Source organism: Anoplopoma fimbria, chromosome 19 (genome assembly GCF_027596085.1).
Source record: "Anoplopoma fimbria isolate UVic2021 breed Golden Eagle Sablefish chromosome 19, Afim_UVic_2022, whole genome shotgun sequence".
In the NCBI taxonomy this organism is placed as follows: domain Eukaryota; kingdom Metazoa; phylum Chordata; class Actinopteri; order Perciformes; family Anoplopomatidae; genus Anoplopoma; species Anoplopoma fimbria.
In genome coordinates this window covers 6,747,605-6,766,453 of record NC_072467.1, presented here as the reverse complement: position 1 = coordinate 6,766,453, position 18,849 = coordinate 6,747,605, and the positions used below count along the sequence as shown (strand labels likewise).

General features: G+C 39.6%; 2 protein-coding genes across 2 annotated transcripts in view; both read right to left on the bottom strand.

The window, feature by feature from the left end:
• The window catches only part of pdhx (pyruvate dehydrogenase complex component X), a 31,219-nt gene extending 24,926 nt beyond the window's left edge, over positions 1-6,293 (bottom strand). The window contains exon 1 of the mRNA XM_054620100.1: positions 6,139-6,293. Coding sequence (XP_054476075.1) covers positions 6,139-6,274 — 136 coding nt within the window. The 5' untranslated portion in view covers positions 6,275-6,293. The remainder of the gene's footprint in view (positions 1-6,138) is intronic.
• A 3,934-nt stretch (positions 6,294-10,227) lies between these two features.
• ehf (ets homologous factor) lies at positions 10,228-18,562 on the bottom strand. The gene is made up of 9 exons (XM_054620491.1): positions 18,461-18,562; positions 15,474-15,612; positions 14,721-14,978; positions 13,561-13,605; positions 13,378-13,422; positions 13,212-13,274; positions 13,052-13,090; positions 12,773-12,968; positions 10,228-10,969 (listed from the first exon to the last, which is right to left on the bottom strand). The coding sequence occupies exons 2-9, from the start codon at positions 15,547-15,549 to the stop codon at positions 10,870-10,872; spliced, it is 822 nt and encodes a 273-aa protein (XP_054476466.1). The 5' UTR covers positions 15,550-15,612; positions 18,461-18,562; the 3' UTR covers positions 10,228-10,869.
• Positions 18,563-18,849: the final 287 nt, after the last annotated feature.

Below are 18,849 nucleotides of genomic sequence, written 5' to 3'. Positions count from 1 at the left end.
CATTTCAACATAAACAAGGCTATGTGAATGTCAAAATAAATCAAGTAACATGCCTAGAAGAAGTAATGTTTGGTGGAGGCCTCCGGGTTTCAATATGGGACAACAGGAAGCGACAGTGCCACTATGACAGAAGAACGCTGGCAGCTCGCTTATGCAATTGTGATCCTCGCCGACACTGCGCCAGAGGCTGCAGAGGCATTCATACTCTTGCAGGCCTTTGAGCGACCATAAAAGACCCCCACTGTCACCAGCTGCTGTCACTCAGAAGCCAGGGTTCAACTGGCTCACAGCTCTGTGGTGGACATTGGCTCTCCAGGCCGCCGGAGGCATCACTGCTTTACTACAACTAGTCCACATTGCTATAAAAGAACAGTCCATCAAAAACATCCTTTTGTTAAGTGTAGAAATATATGGTCGGTAAACTGCTCACAAAATGCTGACATTTATGATGTATAGAAAGAGAATGTGATGAAGAGACAATGAATAGGAGACAAAAAAAAGTAAACGGAGGAGGAAGAGAAAAGGGACCATCATGTCTCAATTTTTTTTTAGCTTTTTTTTTTTAGCCCATCCTCCTCTCACGTCTCCAGCACTCCCTTAGCATAACTGGCACTGCCCTCTCCTGGTTCACCTCATATCTCTCAGACCGACATCAATTCATTGCCATAAATAACTGTAAATCCTCCACCTCCCCAGTCACCCACGGTGTCCCCCAAGGTTCCGTGCTTGGTCCCCTCCTCTTCATCATTTACATCCTTCCCCTTGGACAAATCATCCGTCATCATGGTCTCCATTTCCACTGCTACGCTGACGACACCCAACTCTACTTCTCCTCCAAGACCATCACCTCAGTCACCCACTTCACTCTCACCACCTGTCTCACTGATATAAAATCATGGATGCAACAGAACTTTCTCAAACTCAACTGCAATAAATCTGAAATACTCATCATCGGCCCTAACTCCCTCACCCACTCAGCCCTGACCTTCTCTCTCAACATTGATGGCTCCATCGTCACCCCCTCCACCCAGGTCCGCAACCTCGGAATCATCCTCGACCCCACCCTCTCTTTCCTACCCCACGCCAACCACATCACCAAAACTGCTTTCTTTCACCTCAGGAACATTGCACGCCTCCGGCCCTCCCTGTCCTCTGCCACCACCGAAATTCTCATCCATGCCCTCATAACCTCCAGACTCGACTATTGCAACAGCATCCTCTATGGCTCTCCCAACAAAATCCTCAATAAACTCCAATATGTTCAGAACTCTGCCGCTCGACTGCTCCCCTCCACCCGCCGCTATGAACACATCACCCCGGTCCTACGCAACCTCCACTGGCTCCCGGTCAAATACAGGATAGACTTTAAAATATTACTCACCACCTACAAAGCCCTAAACAACCTGGCCCCTCCCTACCTTTCAGACCTCCTCCCTCTCCACACCCCAACCCGTTGCCTCAGGTCCGCCGGCGCAAACACTCTGAAGACCATCAGGACCAAGCGTCGGACCTGGGGTGACAGGGCCTTCTCGGTTGCTGCACCCTCCCTCTGGAACGCCCTCCCCATCCACATCTGTCAGGCTCCCACCCTATCATCATTCAAACAAGCCCTCAAAACCCACCTCTTCAAACTCGCCTTCACCTGCTAACCCCTGCTCCCTTTCCCTCCCTACCCTCCACTACATGACTCATTCCGCACAGCTTCTCCAGTTTTCTTTTTTACTAAAATGTTCTGTTTGTTTGTTTTGTTTGCTCCTTTGGGTTCTTTTTTGTTTTGTTTGTCTTGCCCTATGTAAAGCGTCTTTGAGTACTTAGAAAAGCGCTAAATAAAATTAAAGTATTATTATTTTATTTTTTTATCTTGTGTGATCCAAGCCATGAGACCATGTCCTTGAGATATGATGCTGCTTAAGTACCCTTGTGCTTGCTTGGCACAGGTTTCACCATAAGAGCTTAATAAACTGGAGTGAACATAAAATCAAAACCACTGTTGAGCTTGATCTTTAAAGTAATTCATATTTTACAGCGCATGTTATTATCAATCCAATCCAATTGTCTAAATGAAGAAACAAAATTGCCTGAAACGTGGTCCTCTCAACCAAGCAGTTTCCCCCCCACGATTATATGTATCCGACTATAACACATTTATTTAAGCAATTTGAAAATAAAGTAACGTAAATTCAACTAAAGAAATACAAATTTAAAAAAATCACAAATTGAAGCTGGCATTTATGTTAAGTATGTCAAAAAGGCCATCAGTAAGATGTTTTTCTTGAAATAAGGCATTTCATTGGCCATGTTGGATATGCTGCCTTGCATGTAAATAAACTATGTTTCCATAAAAATGTAAATTCCTGTGTGGTCTCTGGTCATGTTGAGTGCTGCTGCCATCTGCTGGATATTTGGCAATGTCATAAAGTTTGCATACGTCTATAAGGAAGGCTAGTACAGTGGGGCAAAAAAGTATTTAGTCAGCCACCAATTGTGCAAGTTCTCCCACTTAAAAAGATGAGAGAGGCCTGTAATTTTCATCATAGGTATACCTAAACTATGAGAAATAAAATGAGAAATATTTTCCTGAAAATCACATTGTCTGATTTTTAAAGAATATATTTGCAAATTATGGTGGAAAATAAGTATTTGGTCAATAACAAAAGTTCATCTCAATACTTTGTTATATACCCTTTGTTGGCAATGACAGAGGTCAAACGTTTTCTGTAAGTCTTCACAAGCTTTTCACACACTGTTGCTGGTATTTTGGCCCATTCCTCCATGCAGATCTCCTCTAGAGCAGTGATGTTTTGGGGCTGTCGCTGGGCAACACGGACTTTCAACTCCCTCCACAGATTTTCTATGGGGTTGAGATCTGGAGACTGGCTAGGCCACTCCAGGACCTTGAAATGCTTCTTACGAAGCCTCTCCTTCGTTGCCCGGGCGGTGTGTTTGGGATCATTGTCATGCTGAAAGACCCAGCCACGTTTCATCTTCAATGCCCTTGCTGATGGAAGGAGGTTTTCACTCAAAATCTCACGATACATGGCCCCATTCATTCTTTCCTTTACACGGATCAGTCGTCCTGGTCCCCTTGCAGAAAAACAGCCCCAAAGCATGATGTTTCCACCCCCATGCTTCACAGTAGGTATGGTGTTCTTTGGATGCAACTCGGCATTCTTTCTCCTCCAAACACGACGAGTTGAGTTTTTACCAAAAAGTTCTATTTTGGTTTCATCTGACCATATGACATTCTCCCAATCCTCTTCTGGATCATCCAAATGCTCTCTAGCAAACTTCAGACGGGCCTGGACATGTACTGGCTTAAGCAGGGGGACACGTCTGGCACTGCAGGATTTGAGTCCCTGGCGGCGTAGTGTGTTACTGATGGTAGCCTTTGTTACTTTGGTCCCAGCTCTCTGCAGGTCATTCACTAGGTCCCCCGTGTGGTTCTGGGATTTTTGTTCACCGTTCTTGTGATCATTTTGGCCCCACGGGGTGAGATCTTGCGTGGAGCCCCAGATCGATGGAGATTATCAGTGGTCTTGTATGTCTTCCATTTTCTAATAATTGCTCCCACAGTTGATTTCTTCACACCAAGCTGCTTACCTATTGCAGATTCAGTCTTCCCAGCCTGGTGCAGGTCTACAATTTTGTTTCTGGTGTCCTTTGACAGCTCTTTGGTCTTGGCCATAGTGGAGTTTGGAGTGTGACTGTTTGAGGTTGTGGACAGGTGTCTTTTATACTGATAACAAGTTCAAACAGGTGCCATTAATACAGGTAACGAGTGGAGGACAGAGGAGCCTCTTAAAGAAGAAGTTACAGGTCTGTGAGAGCCAGAAATCTTGCTTGTTTGTAGGTGACCAAATACTTATTTTACCGAGGAATTTACCAATTAATTCATTAAAAATCCTACAATGTGATTTCCTGGATTCTTTCCCCCATTCTGTCTCTCATAGTTGAAGTGTACCTATGATGAAAATTACAGGCGTCTCTCATCTTTTTAAGTGGGAGAACTTGCACAATTGGTGGCTGACTAAATACTTTTTTGCCCCACTGTATATTCCAATGCTATTAATATTTAGTTTGCTTCAATATTTACATTTTCATTCAGAATCTGAAATGTAAGAATAGCATTAACTGTTAAACATGTTTATCTGTCTGTTTATTTTATTTGAGTGCGTGTATGAATAACAAACTGCCTGACTCTTTTCTCACAAATATATTAACATATTAATAAAAATGAATATCAAACAGCAGTCAAAATGTAAATTCATACACCTCTGTGTGTGTGTATGATATTTTGTCACACAAGTGTCCTGCTTTTAGTACCAGCAGACATTTGACATTTACATTACATTACAGTCATTTAGCAGACGCTTTTATCCAAATCAGTAGTATGACTTACAATCAGTAGTATATTACATATCATTCACACACTGATGACAGGGCTACCATCAAGGTGCCACCATCAGACTCTAACTAACATTCATGCATCATCCAGTCCACACTGATGGCAAGCCTTCGGGAGCAACTTGGGGTTAAGTGTCTTGCCCAAGGACACATCGACTGCCGAAGGCGGGTATCGAACCACCGACCCTCTCCACTACGCCACAGCCGCCCATAGCAAGAAAAGCTCAGGTGCTCTTAATTACACTAATGATGACCGCATTCCACTTAGGTGTGCCAGTTAATAACCCTGTGACTGTGCATGCTTGCTTAATGGCACAGTTTGGAATGGAGCCATCATTTATGCAACACATAGCACTTAGTTTTCAACATTCCTCTAACGTTATCCTCAAGTTGTCTTTCAACAACCAATTATTTCTGACCTAAATTCTTTCACTGTGACTATTACTAGTGATGAATACTAACTACATGCCAAGTTGTAAGTTGTTCCTGACTGGTCCTCTCCTAAAAGCTGAAGTAATAAACTGCTAATTAGTGTAACATAAAACCTTGTTCCTGGATGTATGAACACTGATAATCAAGTGTTGAGCTGAAACGTTTTTCTTAGACCAGTCTATTCTTCAAACCTGATTGTGGACATTTACCAATCTACTAGGGCTGTCCTCGCCTAAATAAATTCTTCATCTACTAACACTAATATGAGTTTGTTGGAAAAATCTATAGTTGATTTAATCAACAGTTCTGTATAACCGATTTTCTCCACCAAGAATAATAAAAATACACCACTTTAAATCTTGTGTTTATCAGAAATGTGTTTCATTAGTTTGTGGGAAATACTTAACTCAGCATAAAAAAGCACATAGAACGACTAATAAACTAAAGAGATCTTAGACAACTAAGACCAAAATGACTGATCAGTCGACTAATCAGCTAAGAGTGCGGCTGTGGCGTACTGGAGAGCAAGGTAGTTCTCCAATCAGAAGGTCAGTGGTTCGATACCCGGCTTCAGCAGTCGATGTGTCCTTGGGCAAGACACTTAACCCCAAGTTGCTCCCGAAGGCTTGCCATCGGTGTGGACTGGATGTTGCATGAATGTTAGTTAGAGTCTGATGGTGGCACCTTGCATGGTAGCCTGTCATCAGTGTGTGAATGGGTGAATGATATGTAATATACTACTGATTGTAAGTCGCTTTGGATAAAAGCGTCTGCTAAATGACTGTAATGTAATGTAATGTAAAGAGTGGGCAGCCCTACCTACATCATGTACCACGTGTAAATAATAAAAGGAATAACAGCTGATCTTTATTTAGCTGCTTTGGATTGATGGTGCTGGTCTTGTACATGTAGGCTTACTGTCATTAATGGGACACTGTTAATAGTAACAGCTGGGATTTCCTACTGAGACAACTAACAAATAAGAAATAAATAAACTGTTTATGTCTGATATAGTTTCTAAATAGACTGTATTTCACTTTGCAGTAAAGGAACTGGGCCCAGCCTTGCATGAGAGAGAAACCCAAGGTGGGGTCAAACCCTCTTGGCTGACACACCCTCATTACTCAGGCAGGAACCCGACATGCCAGTTTGCCTACTTAAAAACAACGTTATTAATTATAGTGTTTGGAAAAACGATAACGAAGTTACCCAATCAGCGTTAATGTCACTCGACTAACGGAGGTGGAGATCGATGGCAGCGGCTGCAAGCAGAGAAATGACAACAACACAGCGACCACTCACCGAGGATCCACGGTGACCGGAAGAAGTGCCTGACGTTCTCCTGCCACGGATGCCTGGTCCATGAACATCTCTCAAAAGAAGATAATCTAAAGCCAAATAAAATCCCTTGACGACCCAGACGCAAGGAGGCCGCCATGTTGTCGTCCTCCGTCGGTGAGACGTGTCCATACAACTGCCTGAGAGTAAAATAGCGGGGAAGGAAAGAGATTGCATGATTTAAAAAATATATTATATTGTGAGAATCATCAACCCCCGAAAACTATTTTAGAAATGTCCTATGATTTTTTAGCCTATTTAATTTGCACGGAAAATAATCATTGATTTATTTACTGATTAATGAGCAGGCACAAAAATAGGCACCCCTATGGGTCCTTCGAGGTCCTTCACACTGTTGTTCTGTTGCGTTCAGTATTGTTCGAAAACCCCATACTCACTGGTCTACTGCCCTCTGCTGGGGGGTAATATGAAGGGCTCCTGTACAAAGAGGAAGTTAGAAACTCTTTTATGAAGTATTTGGTTAGAAACGTGTTCTCTTTTATAATGAAGTATTTGGTTAGAAACGTGTTATTAGAAAATGTGGAACAGGTGCTCATGCTCCCAATTAAAATTGAAATAAAACACAACATAATGTTAGCATTTAGATTGCCTCTCAGTGCCTCTGATCTGTTGCTCTCAACATATTGTTGCAATCCAGGAGTTAATGAGCTAACCATTGGTGCATGCTCAAATGCACTAAAACACACATGGATGGCCCCGCTATGTCAACAATGCAAGGAGAAGCTCGGAAACAATACACACAAAGGAAGAGGGACTTCATTCTCATTCTCTCAGGGAGAATTACTCCACTTTATCTTTACATAGCAAATAGTTGTTTGCTGCAAACTAATGTTCAGAATGTTGAATCAAGCTCCTTTAAACACTGTAGCCCCATTTATCACTGATTTTGTTTTTCTAATGAACTTATTTAGTGTGCACTATTTGTATTGTTGAAGGTTGATATTGTTAAAGAGGGAGAGAGAGAGAGAGAGAGAGACCATTTAAAATAACCTAATATGTTGTGGTTGTTTTGTCTTCGTTGGAATAGGATTAAGATTCAGCTCAAGATGTGAAATTACTGTGATGCGATACAATGTTTATTTTCATCATCTTTTTTAATTAAAATTTTTCCTTATCAAAATGGTGTTGAATTCGAGAAAATCATTTATTTGCACAAATATATTTTTGCCATAAAACATAACCACTTGTTTGAACTTAACATTTGCTTATAAAAGACGCATCAGTGATTACATGAGCCTGCATGTGACTTTTTCTATGACGGTGAGCACATACAAGGACATTATTGTGTGAGTTATTGGTCAAAAGTGAACAGGGAAACAAATATTAATGGAAAGTCCAAAGTCAGAGCAGGAAATTCACTTCCTAAGAAGACATCTTTGCATTGTTCAGAATACTTCCTCATATTTCTGTCTCATCAAAACATATCTGACTGTAAATAACACTTCTTCACACAATTATCAATTGTTTTTGTGAGCACAGTGACTTCAGGGCTGTTTTTTTGTTTCATATAAAGGCAAAGTGAGTAGTTCGATTTGAACTTTTGTTAATTTTATAAAGCAGTGTGTTATTTCTAACTGGGCAGTGAACACAGTCCCCACAAAAAAGTAAAGCTGGATCAGTGACTCAGTTCTAATCCGTCCAACTCACAGATTGGGCTGAATGCCTTACAGGTTCATTTGAGTGTGAAGAGAAAATGATAAGAGGGCCTGATAAGCTGGCGCAATGTATCTGCTGGGAGAACACAATAGCCCAACTGAGCAGGCATGAGACACTGACACAAAATCCCAGCTGGCTGTCTTTATGCCCATGTTCAGCCTATCTTTCATCACTTTCCTGTTCTTCCTTCAGGCGTCTATCTGATTGAATTAATGCACTCCATTTAAATATTGAAATAGCCCTTGCGTGGCTCATTCAAATCTGAAAATAATTTTCTGACAATAAGCGATAAAGGCACTTGTGGCAAAAACAAAGGCAGCCATTATTCCATTTTTGCAGCCTATAGTGTGACACACAGTGCTGGAGGCAAATCGATTTTTTTTTACCTGTATATGCATTTTGTTGTCATCTTTCTTGACAGTTGCTGGCACTTTTCTTATCACATAGTTGATGTGCAACAAAATCACTCATTGCCAAAGTGAGTCACATGGATTAAATAACTCTTCACGGCTGCATGAGTGAGTTTTATTTCCTTCCCAGGTCTATTACAACCGGTTTGGGTGCATGTTTCCCTAAGTGCCATCAGTGCCTGCCATGAATGCCCGACACAATACTTGTTACGTCTAATTAAACGTGGCTTTCCCAAATCTTATCCTCTCCTCTGTACAGTTGACTCATTGAGTTGAGTCATAGGCCTCAGTGAATCACACACAAAACTCTTCACATATACTATTACTGCATATAAAAGGAAGCTGATATGTAATTTGAGTCTGATGTCAGTGGCTGTCACAGATCTTTGCACTGAGGGTATGTAAAGCTTAGGTTTGCCTTCACAGGTCAGCGGTCTGTTAGGAAAATCAAGCTCCTGTCTCTTTGTTCTGCAGTGGTTAGATCAGTCCAGACAATTTGCCTAACTGTATACTTATCTTCACCCAGTCACATCAAACATGTCCCCATATCACAGCTCATGGCCGCATCCATCTTATTCAAAAGTGAAACTGAGGCAACCTTTCAGACGTCTGTCTGTGCCTCTGATGATTAGATGCTCACCTCTTTGTGCCATGTACAATGCACAAAATCCTGGTCGTAAGGTAGACAAATACAATGAAGCATTTGAGGTAATGGGTAAATAGTACACACATTGTTCAAACTGCTTGACCTCATCTGTTAGTGGCTGCTTAACAGCTGCACTTTGCTACAAAGCGGTCAATCTCGCTCCTGTTATTATTTGAGTTTTAAAAGGTATGCAACTTTTAGCCATAAGTTTTATTTTAGTGAATCATTGAAACACAGCTACGTTGAATTTAGTGTTCATTTCAAATTAAAAGTGCATAATATGGGTCATGATAAGTGCTGCAAGAGGAACCACCAAGTGTGATTTTATGTAACAACACTGAATCCGAACAATGGAATATAATGAATATGCACTTCAGTTTGAATTGCATCGCTTTCATGATTCATGTGCAGTTATAAAACAATATGGCAATCAATCTCAATCAATCAGGAGCAGTCACTGATTATATCATCTCTCCGTCCCCAATTTTCCTTATTTCATCCAGTCGTGAATGGAAAACAGAATTATAGCAAACTCCTCTAATCAGAGATTGTTTCCTGTTGTCAATCTTTCAGAAATTCAATCACGCCTGACACTAGAAGATTACTTCTTAATAGTTACATATGGTGGAATTTCCTCCAGCTCGCGTCATGACAGTGTCGGTTAGTGACAACGATGTGTGTGACAGCACAGCCACAAAACTGAAAGGGGATGCGGCGGTGGTGCTGTGGGGAAATTTTGAAGCCGTAAGGAAAGATAATAACCGAACATGGTGTAAATCCGTGCCACGTTATGTAAAGAAGGGTTACAACAGCCAGATAAATCAGAGTTAAGATTAGACCAAATTTGCTTGTGAACACAGGCCAAACAATGGAGTCTAATATTGACACTGCGTTTATCATGTTGGCCATCGAGGCCCAGTCATTTGTCTGTCTGCCTTCAGAAACCAGCGTGGAAGCTGCGGCACGCACTAACCACCGATTAACAGTGTGGCATTTCACACTCCAGCGATAAAATAGAACTGACCTCTGAGTGCACTGCTTTTCACAGCCAAGCTTGTAACAGATTCAGTGTGAACAAGACAAACAGCTGTGGATCTGAGTCACACTATGTCGATACTCAACGATATTGAACAAAGTCACAGGAAAGAATGGCTGCATTTTGGGCGGTATATTGAATTAAACTTGTTGATTGATATTTGGATCATAATATTTATTTGACCCATAACAATTAAAAGTCACAGGAACTGTCCTCTTCTTGGTGTAAACAATGACGCCCAGAATGTACACATGCAATCCGGAAAAAATTACATTCATAGAATTAAAAACAATGATGAACTTTATTTTTTATCAAACGTCAACAAATATTTACACACTTTCATTAAAGCTCAGTGAATGCAAAATATAAAAGGAACTAAATAAGACCAGCCATTCTGTTATGTTGATGTAAATATTTATCACTTGTTCATGCATTCTTGTACTTCATTCCACTTATGGAATGAAGTACAAGAGTACATTGAATTGGTTATAATTCAATTTTGCTTTTTTTCAGCAGTGATCAAGCATCCTTTACCAAAGGACACTTCACAGTCTCAGTGTCAAAACATTCAGCTGTTTGTCACATGTGTTTTGAATGCTATCAACATGCTCCTTTGGGACTTAATGGTATCTGAAAAAAAAGATATAAGACAAATAGGATTCTGAATGTATTATGTTATGTGAACCCAAATGTGTGAGGTTTGGCTGCTGTCATGCTGATACTCTAAGCAAGTATTTCAAAAAGGCACAGTAAAGAACATCTCAGTGCAGTCACAAGAAAGGAATGAAATAAAAGTAAGGCAAACATCCAACTATCAACATATTGTAAACAGTTCAAACACATTTTTATCAAACACGTCAAGGAAAACTACAATGAAACATAATATTTGCAAACAACATCAAACAATACATAAATTAATGAAATTGTTACATGTCTGACTCCCTCCATCCTCTTGCATTTCTTCCAAACTTGTAAACCAGCCTGCGTCCGTCTACTCGCTCTAAGATTTCTCTTTTGTAGTAATATCTGTAACAGAGACAGATGAACACTGTAAGACAAATAATTCAATAAAAAGTGAATTCAACAAGGATCATCTAAAATGTGTTTGGAATCGTTACACAAGAATGCAGTGTAATACTGCATTTTGTAATGTAATTAAGTATTAATTGAATAACTTGTGGTTATCTTCACTTATAGAACTTTTACATCTGATAAATCTGAACCGGATGAATTACAACTATTTATAGTGTGATATGAAAAGAGATGTTTTTATCTTAACAAGATAAGTCTGGTGATTTTCCTGTAGCTTGATTACAAATCTCATGAAAAATCTGAAACCACCAATGAATCGATCCTACTAACAAGTACTGTGTGTATCTAAAGCCTGATGTAAATGATTCATCTGTACCATTGATCGCCATTGTTAGTTATTTTAGTAAAAGAAAGTGGATCCCACATACACTGTCCTTGGATGAACCCAGAAATCCATGGCTAAAAATGGTTCCTAACAAATACACAAATTCCTCTGGTTTGAGTAATGTTCTTTTTCAATTATAAAAGTATATATTTTTTTACCTTTTTGAAAGATCAGTGTCTTCAGTAGGAATCAATGGCATGAGAGGTGCATACAGGTGACTGATGTCAGATAGTATTGAGAGAAAGACCAATGTTGCTGGTTTTGTTCTTTAATGGGATTTGTGGACAATAACAAAAATATAGAGTTTTGCCAGCTTTATCGTTTCAGTCTTCTCATCATTTTTAATACAATGTCCGTCTTCCACCCGAACAACTTACATAATTTGTGTTCCCCTCCATTCAGTATGAGTTTTAAAGCAAGCATATTGGATTAAAGTTATGTTCCTGTGATTATTTTAACCATACTATGTCTACCCGATCCAATATGTAATAAAGGTATCAAGACAGACACAGTGAGCACTGGCTTGATTTTTTTCTCTTCAATGTTGTCATGAAATGGATTATAGAAACATTTTCAGACGATTTTCTGTTGTATATATATAAAACCTTTCTTACAAAATATGCACTAAATTTCCTCCAAATTTAATCACATGTATTCAAATGAAAGAAAACTAAGTTAGTTTGGTTGTTATTCCTTTGCTTTTGTTATCAGAGAGCACCAATCTGTTTGGTGATGCCATCAGATTGTAACAGTAAACAGAAAATGGGATTTGTGGTCACAGTGACAATACCTGTGGGCACATTTTGTAGTTTCCTGTGGTTTGCACTACGATGAAATTAATCTCATTAGATTAGCTCATTTAAATGTAAAACTGTGACTATTGCACCAGCCAGGGATATTTTCTGAGAAAAAGCTTGTTTCAGTTCATTTGGGAGAAAATTGAAACATGAAGCAGTTCAAAAATCTGTTCATTCTACTGTAGGTAATCAGCAATGGGTAATATGTGTTTTAAAGGGTTGAGTTCACTTATTTTTAAATGTGTAATTTTTAATGACGTCACCTATAAGCGTCTGAAGTTTTTTCAAAGTAAATGTCTTAGTTATTACTGTTTCATTAGCAAGTGCATTATAAGCTGCTTAAGTAAATTGGATTAGGAACAATGCAGTGTGAAATTTCTTCCTCATCACAGATTTCTGATGCTATTGGCAAACTAAATAAACCCCCTGTGTGCATGAAGGATGTTGATTGTATTGAAAGTGTAGGACCTTTATTTCTTCAGGCAATTTTCACTCCCTCAGAGTGAAAAGTTAAGATTCAAAACCAGTTTCTGCAACAATTCTTCCTATAGAATAGATAACTTATCGTCTGTTATTGTATTTGTATAACTACATGTGGTATAGCTGCAGGTGTACCTCATTGCCCGGCTTAGTTTCTCGTAGGTCATGCTGCTGTTATTTTTCTTCTTGCCCCATAACAGTGCCACTGCCTCTGACTTAAGGAAGCGGAAAACCCCCTCCGTACGATCCTCCCACTTGATCAGCCCTGGGTTTCGTTCTGGGTTCAGCAGAATGTCCCTGATGAACTCCCACAAGTGGGTCCCCCTTGGGTCTGTGGGGAAGTAGGTCGATTGGTTAAAAAATCATAGCATACAAACAAAAGATAATACGTTAAGATGTGTTTATATGACTTACTGTGTTTTTTGACCTGACGACTGAAAGACCTTTTAATATCTGAGAGAAAAAAAATCAAAATGTTGTTGAATCCTTTTTATCGATTTTCTTTTTTCATTTGTAAAACTTATTTTTGCGGTTCCATTAAAAACATGTTTTGTATATCATGTAGATTCCTCACCAGGACTGGATGGGGTAGGTGATGCAACAGGGGCGAGGGGGGGAATCAAGGGATCATAGATATCTAAGTTGACAGAGACATTTTTATTTCATTAATTTGGTACATGATCACATTCCAAATGAAGCATGAGTTGAAATAAGGCAGCCGACTGATGTATTTACAGTACCTCCAGGTGGATAACTGATGTCTGCAAATGAACAGGAGAAGTTTGCTATAAAGGGGAAAAGGAAGGAAGGCCATAATGATTAGATGAGATTTAGATAAACGGATAAACTGTCGACACACCTATCTGTGTTGACATTTTAGTTTTTGTCTTTCTGGACTAACAAGTTGTTTGAGTGACTCTTACATTCTGGTTTGAGGTCCAGTTGCCCTAGTTCCATATGGTACTGGCCTGCAGGGATGGGAAGGAATAAGCAAGACAATTATCAGCACAAATCAGAGAATTAAATTTGTCAGTGTATAATATGTGGAGATTGATTATTTAACTCTACATTCATGGTGCGCTATGAGCCATATCTTTGCCCTTTTTAGGGCATTATGCTGTGAGTTACACTGTGAGGTAGTCTGAAATATTCAGCAGATTTAGGATAAAAATTATTGCGTTGCTTAATGGCATATGCAGATACTCTGACTTTTAGAGCCCCAAAACAGGATGGTTCTGTATTCCCGGCGCAAACAGGCCAAAACATGTATTACTTTCTCAATAACAAATGGTAAAACAAGTGCAATTGATGTTATTAAAATGACCTGTTCTTAAGAATAAAAACAGAACATTTTACCAATAAGGTACAACAAATCTTAATATTCATTACCAATGATTATTAAATTACCACCATGATACCCAGGTATGCCAAACTGTTTCACAATGATATTTGATGTATGAAAATGTGGCACCTTGTACCGAGAAACTGAACAGGTTTCTCTCAGCTTTGGCAACAATAGCAGCATTGTGCTCTAGTTTGGTTCACCTTGAAGACTCTGTAACTTGGAGGTTAAACCTGTTTTGCCTGGTCTTCTGCCACTGTTGTTTTGAAATGCCATAACTTTAGACGTTAGGTAAACTATGATGTGCTTATGTCACTTACCACATATTATTACACTTGAATCATTGTATTGCTTTAATTTCCTCTGAGCCACATTTCACACATAAAAGTTATAGTTAAAAACCCAAAGGTGTGGCCTCAGGCCTATGAACTCCAGTTTCTTTACAATACCCCTCAAACTCTAATTAAAAAACAGTGGATGAGCCAGCTTGTGTCTCTGCTTCACACCCCCTCTGTGCTTTGTTAGGAGACCCACTCGAGCAAGAGCAAACAACAAATCCATCATCTCCCTCGCTTTAAGCAGTATCTCGCCCCCTCTACAGCACCACACAGTGCGACCCCTGACTAGATCTCTGATCCTTCCTCGGCAAGACTCAACTCGAATCACCCGGCTTCTCTTTTATTGCGACTAATCATCCTCCTTCCCCCTCCCTTCAGACCCCTATCAGACTGTCAGACGCACCGCTCCACTTTAGCTCTGTGATGCTTTGGAAGAGGATGGATCCCACGCTGCCGGCAGCATGGATGAAGTCCTGGTAGCTCAGGCTGCAGAGCTGATGTCCATCCATATCAAAGTTTTGGAAGGGAATGCTGGAGGCATCGATCTGGTTCATGTCCATGACCTGCTGCAGCCACTCCCACACCTGGTACTTACTCCAGAACTGAGGCTGGGAGTCACGATGCCACAGGCGACTTGTGTAACTGCCTGTCAGCATCGGAACTGGAGGCAGACATCAATGATTATGTATGGAAACATTCTAAGAAACGCATTTGTCTACAACAGTGAATAATCTTTACTTTAATGTAAACATGCATCTGATGAGGGAAACATGAATTCCGCTACTGGAGGTATTTGTCAATAATTAATCTGCACAGTAGTTTACTGAAAAAGCTGTTGAGCTACTTCTCAGTCGGGAATCTCTAAATCAAGACTTGTTTTACAAAGCTCTGGGTGAATGATACATCAGTTGTTAATTGTTGAATGATTTCCATTTCGTATTTCAGTTTCATATCCAGTGAGAGAACTGGATTGTTGAACAGAGAGCAATCAGAATCCTTCAGCAGAACAAATAGGCATATTATCTTGAGGCATTTTAGGATTTTATTGAGACAATTGAATTAACTGATTTACGTCAGTGAGGAGTGCATGCATCATGCCGTTAAGGCATAGGCTAAGTTTACTGAAGAGTGTGTTAGTGTCGGTCACAAGCCTCACCATCAGGGTAGGAGTGTGTAGGGCTCCAGTTGGCAGTCAGCTGGCTGTCCAGGGTTGTGGATGGAGTAACACTCATATTGTAGCTGATACACTCTGATGTACCATGGCCCAGAGGCTGAGGCCGCAGAGGAGTAACTTACTGTATGGATCAATTGAAAAAGAAAAAAATACACTTACTGCTTTCTGGTGTCAAACGAGACACAAAATAACATGCTTTAAAATATTCTAATGGTCACGTTTTGATTTCACTTCAAATATTAACAAGAAATTCTGGTAATATATCAAATATGTTGCACAGTTTGTTTAATTGGATTGAATATGACAACATTGAAGTTATAATCCTTAAGATTTTCATGAAACCAAACTGCATTTTTTGCTAATGTATTTATATTCACAAATTATCTCTCGATATAGAAGTTTTGATTACCAGTGGTGGACTGCCCCATTCCCACACTGGATTGAGATTCCCTACGTAAACAGGAGGGCTTCACAAGAAACAACGCATGCATGTGTACTCCAGTCTTATCAGTCAATCATATCTCATTGATATCTCCCTCATTGTTTACTTTTCACAGCATATCAGGGTTGTATTAAGTTTCTGCTAAAGCAAACAGAATCATTTTACAATTTTAAGGATTGCATCAAATTTAAATCAATGTATTTATCTAGCCATGCTTAATAAACCATTTATGGACACTAACAAGTAGCAACACAAAGAAATTATATATGTCAGCACAGTGTATGGGTTGTGTAAGCTGCCCACAAAAGATACAAGACTCTCCATTGCCATAAAACAGCCTCATGGGTCAGTTCAGTATGACACATATTTACGTTTATTGTTAGGAGGTGACTTCTAGTAACTGTAGTATTTATGACAGGATCAAAGGAGGAACTCAAGTGACGTAGTATTAGGAAAGTCCAGGGTGGGGGGTTAATGGGGTTGATGAATGGGTCAAACAAACAAAGACTTTCGCCCAGGAGACCGCTGTTCATGTCCTGAAGTCAACCTTAACTTACGAATCAGTTGAGTTTATATATTACAGCTGCAAATTTCATGTCAGTTGATTTAGCATTTTGTAAGGACTTTACTCCCTTACACTCTTCACATTTGCAGTTAGTGTTGTATACATTATAAAAGGCATGTTTCATTTTTAACCACAACATTTGCATCCCAAACCTAATCTCCGAACATCAACAGCTCCACTGTTTTGACCAGTGGGAGGAAGAGAAGTGTTGCACATGCACAATAGCTGAGTATATGACTGACACTGTGCACTGTCAATGTTCAGTTTTATGTTACTATTGATTCTAAATCTTTGGGACATGTGATATGAAATTCCAGACTGTAACTTATTAGTTTAGTGTTCAATACTGCTGCCAAACTATATGACTGCTCCCTTTTCTACATTATGCATTGTGTCGAGTGGTAACATTTGCCAACATTTGAACAAAGCTTTATGGCTTTGAGAAGGCAACTTTATGTGTTTTAAAATGTGCTTTAAACTGGACATGAAATTTCTGTCTGGAATGAGAAATGTGACATTTTGTTGGTGTAAATGTTATGGAGCTATATATAGTCATCAAGCTGTCAAAGGTCAACACCCGTTTTAGATGGCTACACAACGAAACTTATTCTTTACACAGTGACCCACACTTAACCTGTTCCCTGGAAAATCTTTGTCACACCTTTATGGCACGTTATAAACAAAATTGACAAGCCCTGCCACACATTTTACAGTAGATACTGTGCTGTCGGCCTAACACAAACGTGACATGCAGACAAGCAACTCAAAGATCTGGCAAATCAGTTTTAAAACAACCTAATGTCGAGAACCCTGAAGGAGATTTCCCCAGGACGTAGGTGACACATGCCGACATGCCAAGGTAGATCAGCTCCTCAGTTGACAGTATGCCCAAGTCTGCTCAAACACCTAATGCTGTGTGTTAACCCTGTCTACACTGCCGAGCAGGTATCAACCAGGCAGCAAGTATGTAACATAGCAGCTCTACAGAAACGAAAGCAAAGACATAGTCACAGTTACAGATCAATATCCCGTCAGCTGAGCCATAGTGAAAAATCCCTCTACTGCATGTGCCATGGGGTTGACATAAGGAGACAAGCAATGCTTATCACCATGTCAGACTGTTGGTTTCATTTCAGTGATTGTTGCCTTATCATAGAATCAGACGTAACTCGATGACACCATTTCCAGTTTTAGTTCATCCATTCTATACTTTATATTTATCTAACCTATTAACTGTAAATGTGCCTTTTGAAAGTAAACTTAAATTCAAACTGAGGTTGATGCCATTGTATTATATATGCCACCTTTCTGTGACACCAATAGCTGAAACATAATAAGGAGATTCAGTGCTGGCAGTGTGAAAGTGTGCTGAAAAAACTGCTAGTACAGGAGAATGTAATAAAGTTAATGCATTATTTTGCATGGCATTATACCAAAATTGTTCTAGTAATTGTTAATCGCTAAGTAAATATTCAAGTGAGGGTAAATGGGACAGTTTGTTTGTACTATTTGTGGTTCCATTTTCAAATTTCTACATTATTACTTTCTCATATTTTCTTTAAAATGTTATAGCAGAGATAATCCAACTGTTCCCATCTTGCAACAACACAAGATACACATGATAAAGCTGGAGGGTTCAACCCACTGGGGTAAAAAATAATAATATATATATATATATATAAAATAATATATATATATATATATAAAAATAATATTGGAGCAATTGAGAAAAAAGTTTTTTTAACAAAATAAAATGCATTTTTCCCCCCATACTTTTCCAGAATTTCCACACCGGCTTCGACACCCCGTATTGATAAGTTAAGTGAAAGCATGTTAAAAAAAAATACAATTAAATGGTATTAAATGACACTTAGCCTTTTAGACCAGACCTCAATTTGATATACTGGGTTCAGTCATTTTGAAATACACTGCTAGTTGCCCAGGGCCAGGATGGCAACTTACCACAGAAGTAGAATGGGGTCGGTCCAGGCCTGACGTAGATCCACTCTCAATACACCTGAATTGAGAGGACTAGTGTTTACAGTGAGACGAGGTGTTAACAGTGAGAGGAGGTGAGTCCTTTTGCTTTGAATAAACAGATGAAAGCATGCAGACACACTATAGGTGCTGCCCCACAGTAGGTTTTTTATCCTTCTAACTTCCTTATCCAGCACCAATTGGCTACCTGTTCAGGGTCATACCAGGCAGGTATTTGCATAATGCACACCCACACACACACACACACACACGCCTCACATAACTTTTATATTCCCTACTGGCACTGTTCCCTCTCACTTGCTCTCACAAACTCACAAACACACGCTCACTCAAGAAGAAAAGCACACAATCGT